The following is a 12,347-nucleotide window of genomic DNA, read 5'->3' on the forward strand; positions in this document are numbered from 1 at the left end:
GCGCACCTAATCAATCTATGGACGCACCTGATGCAAGAAGTCATAAAGGACAACATTTTGATTCCACAAATTGAGTAATACCTCAAGAGTTGGAGAAAATTACGGTATTCCAATTATAATATCCATATTTGGTCAGATTATAATACCTTCTACCATGACACTTGCCAATTCAGGCTACTAGACGCGTTCAATAAAACAATTCAAAATCGGAAAGTGATGGCACTTAATTTCACAATTGAATATATTTATTCCATTTATGTATTTGCCAATGAAATAATCATCAGCAATACATGTGTGGTCCAGTGGCACAATGACAACATCAACAGTCAACAGAAGAGGGTAGTATAGTCTATAACACAACATCACAACTGGGGAATTTGCATTTAGGATATGTAACTGCGACAGAGGAAATCTGGTTTGCAAGTCGATATAGAAAACGTAAAAAAGACAAGCATATGTGCAGACTGTACAGTTTTCCTCAGAAGGGCTCAGGGCTAAATTACCTTCATATTAGGCCACCAGGGCTAATGGATACGTGCTGAATCAACCCTGTGGTCAAATGAGTCGATTTTTCCAATGCCAAATGGACCCTTGGGGCTGCGTTTTATATATGCATGATTAACATACAGTGCAGAGAGGGAGAAATTCAGCTAAGACAAACAACTTTCACACATAGAGCTAATATTGTATTTAAGAAGCCAACTGTAAACATGTGGATATGTTAGCTTGGTAGTAAAATGACTAATACCATATTGTTATCAAAACTAGGTTCATCAAGATAACCTCTTGATAGGTAGTATCATGAATATGTGAACATTAAACAGTGTATTGTGTATTAAACTGTTTATAAGCATGCTTGTTAATGTTGCAAATACCATTTTTTTAAATGGCATAATTTACTTTCAAAATACAGCGGAGATGCTGACTTGGACTCTGAAATCCTCCTCACTGGGAAAAGCAATGAAACAAAGTAATACTGTGATATGGCTCATGATCAGTCATTACTCGCTCTGAGGCTTCCCAACCTCATTATATCATATACACTTCTCAACTACACATGGTTCCTGTGGCAGGAGGCCCAGACAGAATGATTGACGGAGGCAAAGAGGAGACAGACACTAATGGGTAGGAATGCCTATGTCATCAGAAAAAAGAGCTCTAAAGATGTCCCTGATGTTCTCAGTACTATTTAGCATAGGAGCCGATATGCTTTTTTTCCCCCCGTATTCATCATTTTCTAACACTGGTAGGTCTCACATGACTCTCTGATAAAACAATCTGTCACATGATGGCACATCTTTGGTCAGCTTGGAGCTTGGCTGCAGTGTGACTCTGATGGAGGTTTTAACACAGACTACTTTGAATTTTCTCTTGAACAGATGGCTGTGAATATTGGTGAGTCTTTGACATTTCATTTTGTGTGCGAGAGAGTGAGCGTTCAGTGAACTTCCAGCCAGCTCTGTGTGTGTTGGGACCATTGCTCTGTGAGCATTACCGCGGTGGTTTCCAAGTACAGACAGTCTCCTTTCTATAATTGGTGTATATTTAGACAAACACGCACACACACAAAGATCAGATAAAAATGCAACAGTGTCAAGGATTGATTTCTCCCCCGACCACAGCTCAGCTCCTGTATCATATCAGGATATTATTCTCTTTCCAATTGCCTCATTGGTTAAAGATCCAATTTCCAGTGAGGAGTTGGCAGAGTATTTCCTCTTCTCCCAGAGGGCAAGCTTTGTTTACTATAGAAAGCTGTATAGGTCTCAGGTAACAATGAGCTTCACGCCGTGCTATCTTTCATAAAGGGATATTTCATAGAAAACTCAGGCAGGTGGAAGGTAAACCTGCAGACATATGTATAGGAGAGGAAAATCTTTACATCCACATGTGCTTGCTTCAAAGGTTTTAATCAATAGCCTCCTGCCAGAGCATTATACTTGGCACAGGGAAAGTACATGGGTCTTTTAAACATTGTATACGAGAGTGGAGCATTTAGTAAAATAGAGGAACAAATAAATTATAGATGGCAGCATCAGGTTAGCTTCACACCCTCCCCCGTTATGTCTGCGGTGTTGAGGACGGATGGGCTGAGGCTGGCAACAGTTTGCCTCACATACTGTAGAAAATTGTAATGAATGATACCTTCCGGCTGTACAGGCTGTTGCTAGGCACTCCAAACCATTATTGTATCAGCACATCTCGCTGTTCAGATGAGAGATTAGAAAGTAGGATGTCAGTGATTACATAAGGCATTGCAGGAAGTGAAAGTACTCGGAAATCAAATGAGAAAATTAATTGGACTTTTCCACAGTTAGATTTTATTATATTTACAGTCAATTTGAAAGTAACATAAATATAAATTGCTAAATCTATTGAGAAGTAGAAGTGAGCACTGAACCCAAGCAAAACAACCAATAGTGTATTCAGGAAAGCCTCTATGATGAGCAATTGAGTGCCTGCAACAGTATTATACAGCTCCCTTTGAACGTAGGAACTTAGAATACAGTACAGCAAGATGCAATCAAATTATTTTATTTCTAATTCAGATCTATACAACATCTTGTCAAAAACGTTATCCTGGTTGAGAATTTGTGTTATATTTACAACTTTGAATAATCTCTGTAATCAAGGGGTGATGGACAATCTCAGCAGTAAGTAACTATGTTGGTAACCACCAGTGTCACTACAGTACATCCACTATCCAATCATATTAGATAAACTCACTGATAAAACACAACTTACTCTTATCTGGGACTTATAATGAATGGAAGCATACTAGAGACCATATTGCTTTTACCCAGTTGAATATCAATATCATACTGTCCCAGACACAAATGTTATGAAGAAGAGGATAATGCTTAGCTTTGGAATCTTTGTGTTTTCAGGTTTTCTATTGGCTGTTACCATTTGGTCAGGTTCAAACACAAGTAGTAAGTGTATGTTGGAAGCTAAACTTGCCTGAGTTTAGAACAGCATTTTAGGCATTTATGTATTTCGAGGTGACATTTACAAAATTATCATCATAGATCACAGCGGAGGGGGAAATAAAAGCTTCCATTTCAATATTCAGTCACTTGGAAGACCTGTTAGTATTACCTCATTCATTTCCAGAAGAGCCAACAGATTCACACTATTGAAATAGAAAACATAGATAGGCCCCATGATATAGAGTTAAGGTCTACAGAGCAGAAGGATTTATGCATGGTGGGAGATATACAAATTGTTTTGCTCACGGGAAAAAGGCTCCCTCCAGTAGAACAGTTACAGTATGATGAGGCTAAGACGACGATGAAAGAACTGAGGCAGTCCTGGTTGGTTCAGGGGGTTCCCACGCTGTCCACTAGACAAAAGCACAACGTTTCAGCCACAGCACAAACTCTACCACACACCTCCTTCTAGTCCTCACACCACACCACTATCAGCAAGATATTGTTCCCAAGGTTTCCCTTGACACTTTATACAGTTAGGAGTAAAAGAAAGGCCCACTTATACACAACATAACAAGAGCTTGGGACTACAAGGTTCTATCTGCAAAAAGATTATTCTGAGATAATTGGCTTTATAGTTACGAACCCTCATTGCTTTGAATAGTGTCAGCTATTTTTCTATTGTATTATTTGGAACTTAACAACATGAATTGGGGTATTTATATATATGTAGAGAACATTGAAGAGAACAAGGCTATGTCAATAACTCAATTTTGATGAAAAAAATGCAGATAAAACCTTCTAGTTCCAAGCTCTCTATAATATATTGTTAGTCAACTATAAAAGAGTAAACACTGTCACATGTTAAAAAAAAATTCTAGAATTGAAAGAAGTTACATTTTGTTTTCTCTTTGTCATTAGACTCATGTCTCCACGCTGTCTTAAAAAAAGCACAAAATTCACATAACCTTACAGAGAAAAGACATCTGCAGAAAGGCCAACTGTCACCTCTACCTAGTCTGGGATGAGGTCCAGTGCTTTCAGAGATTAAATATGCAACAGAGTTTGACACCTCATGCAAAACAAATATTGTGTTATCCCCGAATGAACTTTTGAACTGATGTCCCCGAGACGAGCTCCAAAAATATGTATCTCTGGATAGCATCCAATACCTTGTCTAACTCATCTTTAACGCTTGTTCTTGGCACATTCAAGGCAAATACATCCATCGCAAGAAACAACACCTGATTGCTTTTTCAATCCCGTCAAAGTTTTGTCCCATTCAATTGCCCAACTCAGATCGAATTCCAACGGCCCAAGTGTATGTATTGTAAACACATGGTTTCACATGTACATTGATTCTAATCAACTCTTTATAAGGGAGCTATAAAACTACTTCTGATGACTAAAGCCATAGTGATTAGTTATTGAACATTCCTTAAGCAGAGAGTATTTCTAATCAAGTTAGTCGGAACACAGGCACCACTTAGCTAGTGCTCTCAGAACTTGGCACAAGTCCAACTGTTTCCCTTTGTCCGGAATCTTGGTCCTTTTGAACACTGTCCAGGGGCATCAAAGCAATTTGTTCCCTCAATATAACAGTTATTCAGCTGTCATAAAGAAAGCAAGAACCAGTATGGAGAGATATGCGTCCTGTAAGGTCAACAGAGCCACAGGAGGGCGCTCTTGCACCTGCCTGGCCCCTAGTCCAGACCCAGACTGACTCCCCCACTGAGCAGAGAGGCTGAGCAGAGACAAAGAAAACCCAGTGTGTTTGTCGGAGTCTTTGAGGTTAAAGTGTCGAATCTCACGTTCTCCACACAGTTTGTAAGACACTGTATTATTTTAAGACATTTACGAAATGAGACAATAAGTTAGAACTGTAGCTCTCTATTTGATTGGTTCATAAGGCAGCTGTCCTTGTTACTTTGACCTGTGAAGAGAAAGAGAAAAATGAGTCAGTGCCAAGAAAGCACATTGCCACAGACAAATTCAAATACAAGTTCATATTGTATGTTCATGTTAAAACAAGCAAATCACGAAAAAAAAAGCATGAATCATTACACCTGCCACTATTCTCTAAAGACCTTGGTAATTCACAGTTGTCACATCCAATAAGAACGATTGTTAACGTGCATCAGCTGTGAAGACTGATTGACTATTGAAGATGATGTGTAGTACATCTACCATATCATTATCTTGGCGCAAATGATTTATAATCTATATTGTCTTCCCTATTGGGTGTCATAAAACCACAGAATGGCTCTTAATGACATTTCTGTTTTTTTCTCCATTCTCCTGTGTTACAAATGAATCCATATGTCCATAATGTGTGCCATATGTGTTAAATGCTGACCTACCGACAGTTACACACTTTCCCTGCGCAATACAGGAAATTATGATCATAAAATGATGGTTCTTGTCTGATGTGATGACGGCAAAGTGATTTACCCTGGAATTAGCCACCTATCTGCCCAGTTATTATAGAAAAGTATAGGCAGAACGTTCATGACACAACTGAGAAGTTATGTTGGTGAAGGATTGAAGTGTTTCCTTGAGTGCAAGTCTAAACCCTACTCCCTTAAATGACGGAGGACTCCCAACTGAACTCAGCTGACCTTGTACAACCAGCAGCTAATAACAGATGACACAATACTGATTTGAACAATGGGCCAGATACAACACATCCTATTCCATTCACATTAGACAATGGACATGTCCACACACCCTATGTGCACTTCATTGTCCCCTCCCCTCCCTGTGTTTCCATTCATTGCTGTCTGAGAGTGACAGACAGCAGGTTAAGATTTAGGAGACACTCCATTGTAGTCACCCCTGAATGACCAAATGTAGGCATTGGGCTGGGCAAGAGGCTGTTACCCCCCCCCTCTTCCTCCCTACCTATTCCCACCAACCCCCTCTCCTCACTAGTAGACATGTCAGCACCCTGCTCTAAATCCTGGCACTGCTTCACAGTGTTTCTCCCCCTACGATTAGTGTTACTTAGCTGGGCCAGTCAGCTGAGGCCTGTGCTCCACAGAGAGAGGCAGGCAGGGGATACCCAGGCTGTTCTGTTCCTGCCACTGTGGGGCTCATCTGACACACAAGGCCATGAGCACAGAACAGTATATCCCCCAACAATTGCTTCATGTGACCCCCAGAGAAATGTGATTAAAAAAAACACCTGGAAACCATGTGTTTGATGTATTTGTTACCATTCCACTAATTCCTCTCCAGTCATTATCGCGAGCCGGTCCTCCCCAATAAGGTGCCACCAACCTCCTGTGCATTGTATATCCACATTCATGTTCAATGTACCTATGAGACCCGCTTTCGAGTATAACTCTTTATACTGTAGGAGTGGATTACTGTCTATTTCCTGTGTATTATATGTTGACCAGCCTGCACTGTACACAGGATTATAAAACAAAATCTCTGATCCATTCAGTGTCAAATAGGGAAATCCTTTCAAGTCTCTCAAAGACTGAACATCCCATGTTCCTCTCCTCATTTACTCTCAAGACAATCCCAACCTTTCAGGAGTCCAGATACAAACAGTCCATCCCTCATTGTTGACCCAAGCTATTGCCTAAGCTGTACTGACACTAGCATTATTTATATATGAGACTCCTCTCTGCCTTGCGTTGTAATGTCCTCAGCCTAGTCCTATTTTTCCAGTTTATAGACTGAAGTGTGACAATATAGTGAACTTGGCACCCAGATAAGCCACAGTCAGGGGAAAACATTTCTGAAGGACTGTAATAGGAGGTGTGAAGAGATGTAGCTACAGTGCACTTACATGTACATGGGTTGTAGTTGCAAATGGGATGTCTTCTGAGGTCCTTGATAACCATAGGAGTCGAACCCTCCTATAAAATCAACTGGACACAGAAATAAGAAGAAAAGGAGGACATCTTGTTACTGTGAGATCAAACAAAGGCATGTGTGTGTGTGTGTGTGTGTGTGTGTGTGTGTGTGTGTGTGTGTGTGCGCGCGCGTCTGTGTCTCTAAATAAGCGCGTGCGTGCTTGTGTCTTTGTGATAATCCCAGGCAGTGGATGATCAGTGTCCGGACCGTCTAAGGGCTGGTTAGGGGCGATATCTGCGGTGGAGCAATGCTCGGGGAGCATGGCCTGTTGGATTAGCAGATCACACAGAATAACAAACTGGACAGGATTAAAGCCCAGCCTTCCACAGAGACCGGCCTGCAGGTCTAGGTATCTGGGCCTCAACCAAAAAGACGGAGGTGCTAAAGCGCGATAACGATCCGATGTCTTTATGCATCTGAGTCTTTTAAGACAAATGAAACACTGAGATAAGCCAAATACATTTCCTGATGAGCTCTCCTCCCCCCCAGCACCTTGAATAGGAAGAGATGGAAGGTCGGGCATTATCATCATTCTAATGGTACATTTTAGGGGACGTTCACCAAAAGCTCTAAATCCTTGTTGGCCTTTATTGTAGGCATTAACCTCTGTACTGTGATCAGGCTTATCAGAGGACCTGCAGAGGTAAGACAGAACGTGCCCAATTTAAAATCTGGAGATAGACTGGCCACATCTCAATCAGGCAAATTTCAATAAAAGGCTAAGGAACAATAAAGGCTTGCACTACATCCTCTTGAAAAAAAAAGTCCCATTAAATGTAGCTTTAGCACTTAAGTATTCTATTGTATCAGTATTGTTCTGCAGAGTAAAAGTTCATATATAACCACAGGAAAATGTACAGTTATGAGTATAACTACTATTCCCTGAAGGAGGGAGTCAACGGCCAATCATATTCACTTCATGACCAATGGGCCAATGAATGCCGAGCCCGCTCTTGGAAGCCCCGCCTTCCTGGATATACTAATGGGGCTCGCATTAATTTCCTCAATTCAGTACAGCTTTCAGCGTGCCCAAATCCCCTGACGGCTTATACCTCGTTCCCTCCTTCAGGGAACAGTAGTTGTATTCAGAACTGTACATTCCCTTTCAGTCAATCATTCGGTATAACATACTATGGGGACATACAATCACACCCCAAGCCAGCTCAGAGGGTACCAAACAAGGAGACCCACGGCAGCCCAAGCACACACAGATTACACCAGCTCTAAAAAGGGGTTACAGACAGTGGCGGATTTACCATTAGGCAGAAGAGGCATTTGCCTCAGGCCTCAAATCATCAAGAGGCCTCATAAGCTGGGCATAATTTATATATTTTTTTACTTCTAATCTTTTACAAAAATATATAATTTCTCCGATTGAGATCCCACCCATGCTCCGTTTCGAGTACCCCAACCCCCGTCAATAATTTATTTCCATACATATAGTGTACATGTGTTTCATATCAATATTAATATTATCCAAGTTTTTATCATAATGGTAGAAACAAGTGCCATTAATCACCCACGGACTGGTTCATAATAATGGACTATTCCACCCTGACTGGTTCATAATAATGGACTATTCCACCTTGACTGGTTCAAAATAATGGACTATTCCACCCTGACAGAGTTTCTGTGCATTGTTTCACGCGATACGATTTCAAACGTGACCTTCATTGAAATTAAGTAGCAGCAATGAGGCGCTTCCAGAGCGAGGCAGAGAAAAGAAAGAAAGATTACATTTTTACAGAAGAATTGCCTTAAGTGAACATATTTCTTTAGTAAAAAGACAGGTGCTGCTGATAATACTGCCATCGTCATCAAGGCAGAGGACATGTACAGTGCCTTCAGAAAGTATTCATACCCCTTGACTTGTGTCATCTTGGTCGTCTTGGTAAGCAACACCCGTGTATATTTGGCCTTGTGTTTAAAGTTATTGTCCTGCAGAAAGGTGAATTTGTCTCCCAGTGTCTTTTGGAAAGCAGATTGAACCAGGTTTCCCGCTAGGATTCCGCCTGTGCTTAGCTGTATTCCATTTATTTGTATCATAAACAACTCCCTAGACCTTGCCGATGACAAGCATACCTTTGCCACATTTTTTGCAGTTTTACTTTAGTGGCTTATTGCGAACAGGTTTCTGAGTAAGGAACTGAGTTAGGAAGGACGGCTGTATCTTTGTAGTGACTTGGTGTATTGATACGCCATCCAAAGTGTAATTAATAGCTCACCATGCTCAAAGGGATATTCAATGTTTGCTTTTTACAGTTTTAACCATCTACAAATAAGTGCACTTCTTTGCGAGGCATTAGACAACCTCCCTGGTTTTTGTAGTTGAATATGTTTTTAAATTCACTGCTCGACCGAGGGACCTTACAGATAATTGTACTGTATGTGTGGGGTACAGAGATTAGTTAGTCATTCAAAGATCATGTTAAACGTTATTATAGCACACAGAACATGCAACTTATTTAGGCTTGCCATAACACAGGGGTTGAATACTTATTGACTCTAAACATTTCAGCTTTTCATTTTTTATTACATTTGTAAAACAAAATAAAAACATAATTCACTGTGACATTATGGGGTGTTGTGTGTAGGCCAGTGACAAAAATCTCATTTGAATCCGTTTAAAATTCAGGTTGTAACACACCAAATTTGGAAAAAGTCAAGGGGTATGAATAGTTTCTGAAGGCACTGTATGTGTAGCCCATGTATATTATGCTGTCTGGCCAACAAGAGTACGGCATAGTACGTTTTTTCGTTTGCTTTCGTTTGCTTTCTCCGGTAAGATAGTTTTAGCCACTTGCCAATTGAAGAAAAGTTGGCGGGTGCAAAGTGCACTGTTTGGATGCTGTAATTATTTTGGATAAAAGTGCGAAGGTAACCTACTTTTTGATAATCAGATGAAAAAATCATGAGTGGTTGTGTTCATGGCATATTAAAAGGTAATACATTTTCACAGTTAAATTTCATGTCTTTCCTATAAAACCCATAAAACTGGTCTCTGCCTGGGGCCTCCAAATCATTAGGTCCACCACTGGTTACAGAAGCCACCTTTTTACCTAATAGGTACCTGAGAAGCATGAACTGTCAGAGCCTCATGAAGCCTGAACTGTCAGAGCCCTATATAGGGAACCAGAACCAGCTGCAACTTGGCTATGCACAATGACAATCTGCCACTACAGGCCAAGTCCAAAGGGCACACGCGCTGCATAGCATTGATCAGAGCCGATGAACCACGGCAGCCTGAGGCTCAAACACACAGGAAACCTGCAGTAACCTGGAAACTGTGTACTCCCACGCTGCCACGGCAGCCAAAGGCTCAAACACACAGGAAACTATGGTAACCCTGATAATGCGCACTTTACGCTCTGCCGCACCCCAAGGCAGCCCAAGGCTCAAACCTGCAGGGAACTGTGGTAACCCGGATAAATGCGCAACCTGCACACTGCCTAACACCCACTCCCGGACCCAGCCATAAGAACACTATGAGCCACACTGGGAGCAGTTACATCCAAGTGATAAAACCTCACTAAGGTATGTGGGGATGCCCCGGATCAATGCCCTAGAAGCAGCCAAACCCCTAGTGGAGTGAGCATGCACATCACTAGGCGATCCTTTTCCCTTGTCCTTTGCTGTCAAATGCCAGGGAGACAATCCAAGAAAGTGCCCTACCTTGAGCTGGATTAGCAAAATAGACAAAAAGCTGGTCACAAACGCGGACATCCAGGGTCCCATCCATATACATGTGTAAAGCGCACCGGACACAGGCCATGCAACCTCCGTTGTTCACTGGGAGCAAATGGAGGAGATGAGAAAGGGAACAGCTCAAAAGCCAGGGACCTGTTAGATATAGCCTTAACCTTGGGAGCGAAAGCTGCATTAGGATGTAACACAACTTTGGAGTCACCAACCGCGAACTCCAAACAGGACGGGTGTACTGATAGCGCGTCAAGATCCCCAACGCGCTTGGCCAACGCCAATGTCATGAGCAGGGCAGTCTTCTAGGAAAGGACCTTCAGGTCCACAGACTCCAATGGTTCAAACGGAGGCTCACACAGAGCATCCAGGATCAAAGCTAGGTCCAAGGTCGGTGCCATGGGCTTTTACCAGGGGTCTCCAACCTTTTCTACCATGAGAGCTGCTTTAAAAAAAAATGTAATGTTGCAAGCTACAGTTTTTTTTCCTAGCTTTCAAAGCACCTTTATCTCTTCTCCTCTCCCCTGCAACTCTTCCGAGCCTTAAGTGTACAAGAGAAAGTAGTACACTATGTTTTCTGTCAATATACCTGGTAGAATAATGGTTAATAAACAACTATAAAAAATGTTTGAGTACGAAGCGTTTGCGGTGATCACCCTGCGGGACAATATCCGGCCCATGAGAACCCACTGCAAGGAGTCAATGCCCTTAGGCACGACAGGGATACCTTGAGCCACCGATGGCAATGGCAAGTTGCGTCCAGGCGTGTAGCACTCAGACAGCGCTGAAACAGACGCATCAACAGAAGTCCCAGAGGCACCCCAGCTATCATAGAGGCCATCAGAGGCCAACCCCTCGCCACCGTCCTCATCACCCACTGTGAAACTGCGTAGGTCGCCACTGGACAGAGCACGCTGCCAGTCTCCCATACATTATGTCCTGAAGGGGCAGAGCTCCACCCCGAGGACTGCGATAATTTGTTTTCGAATCCACCACTCTTGACAACCATGTGTCTGAATGTGGGGAAGGAACTGTTTTTATTATGCCCTCACCTGGATGATACCGCCCTCTCGATACCCCTGAACACCAAGGAACTTTGGGTTGAAATAATGTGCTTTCGTGATACTGCCGTTCTGACATCCAGCGCACACCAGGTTCGGGGACCTCGGCAACTAGTAACTTGCCCCTATTAACCGAGCCACTTGGGAGCACTGTTGCCACCATAAATGCTTGGTGAGGAGGGCCCCGTCACCCCTGTGAAGGATTTTCGTGGGAAAAGGACACGTAGAGCTGCGTCCTGTTTTCTGTAAGAACTCCATAGTCGAGCCAAACAACCTTGTTTGCGAAACTGGCTCATCCAAATACATCTGCATGTCCCTCTCAGGAATCCTGGACAACGTCAACTGGAGGTGTCGCTGAGCCACCACTGTCACCCCCACACTTCCCCTACAGACAGGATAGTACAGCAGGACAGATGTACAAAATTAGCCGTAGCACGCATTTCGACGAAGATCCCTGAAACTGGCTTTCCCGCCTCCATAGTCTTATTCAGCTCTTGCAGCAAATCGATATGATACAGAACATCTGCAGCACCGTGACCACATTCAACAACCGGGCTGCCACACCCTAGGCCTGGTATACTTTGTCCAGCTGATCCCCCGAGAACTGGGACTGTTTATTTGGAAGTACCGTGCTAGGATTAGCCCCTTTGTTAGTCCATGGAGGTAAGTAAGTTGCCAGCTTTGCATCCATCAGCGGTGTGCAAACGTGCCCCGCCTACTCCAAACCCTGTACATTCATGAACTCCCCATAACCCGGTAGAGGGGAATCCCGGGTCGCCTTTAGCTCAGGGGT

General features: G+C 42.7%; 1 protein-coding gene across 2 annotated transcripts in view; it reads right to left on the reverse strand.

The window, feature by feature from the left end:
- Positions 1–2,290: 2,290 nt before the first annotated feature.
- Positions 2,291–12,347, reverse strand: part of nkain2 (sodium/potassium transporting ATPase interacting 2) — a 160,411-nt gene continuing 150,354 nt past the window's right edge. For both annotated transcript variants that reach the window (XM_021600370.3, XM_021600369.3), the window contains exons 6-7: positions 6,730–6,811; positions 2,291–4,863 (exon numbers count right to left, since the gene is read on the reverse strand). In XM_021600370.3, coding sequence (XP_021456045.1) covers positions 4,854–4,863; positions 6,730–6,811 — 92 coding nt within the window. In that variant the 3' untranslated portion in view covers positions 2,291–4,853. The remainder of the gene's footprint in view (positions 4,864–6,729; positions 6,812–12,347) is intronic.

This window comes from Oncorhynchus mykiss, chromosome 4 (genome assembly GCF_057628025.1).
Source record: "Oncorhynchus mykiss isolate SJ-2025 chromosome 4, ASM5762802v1, whole genome shotgun sequence".
Lineage (NCBI taxonomy): Eukaryota > Metazoa > Chordata > Actinopteri > Salmoniformes > Salmonidae > Oncorhynchus > Oncorhynchus mykiss.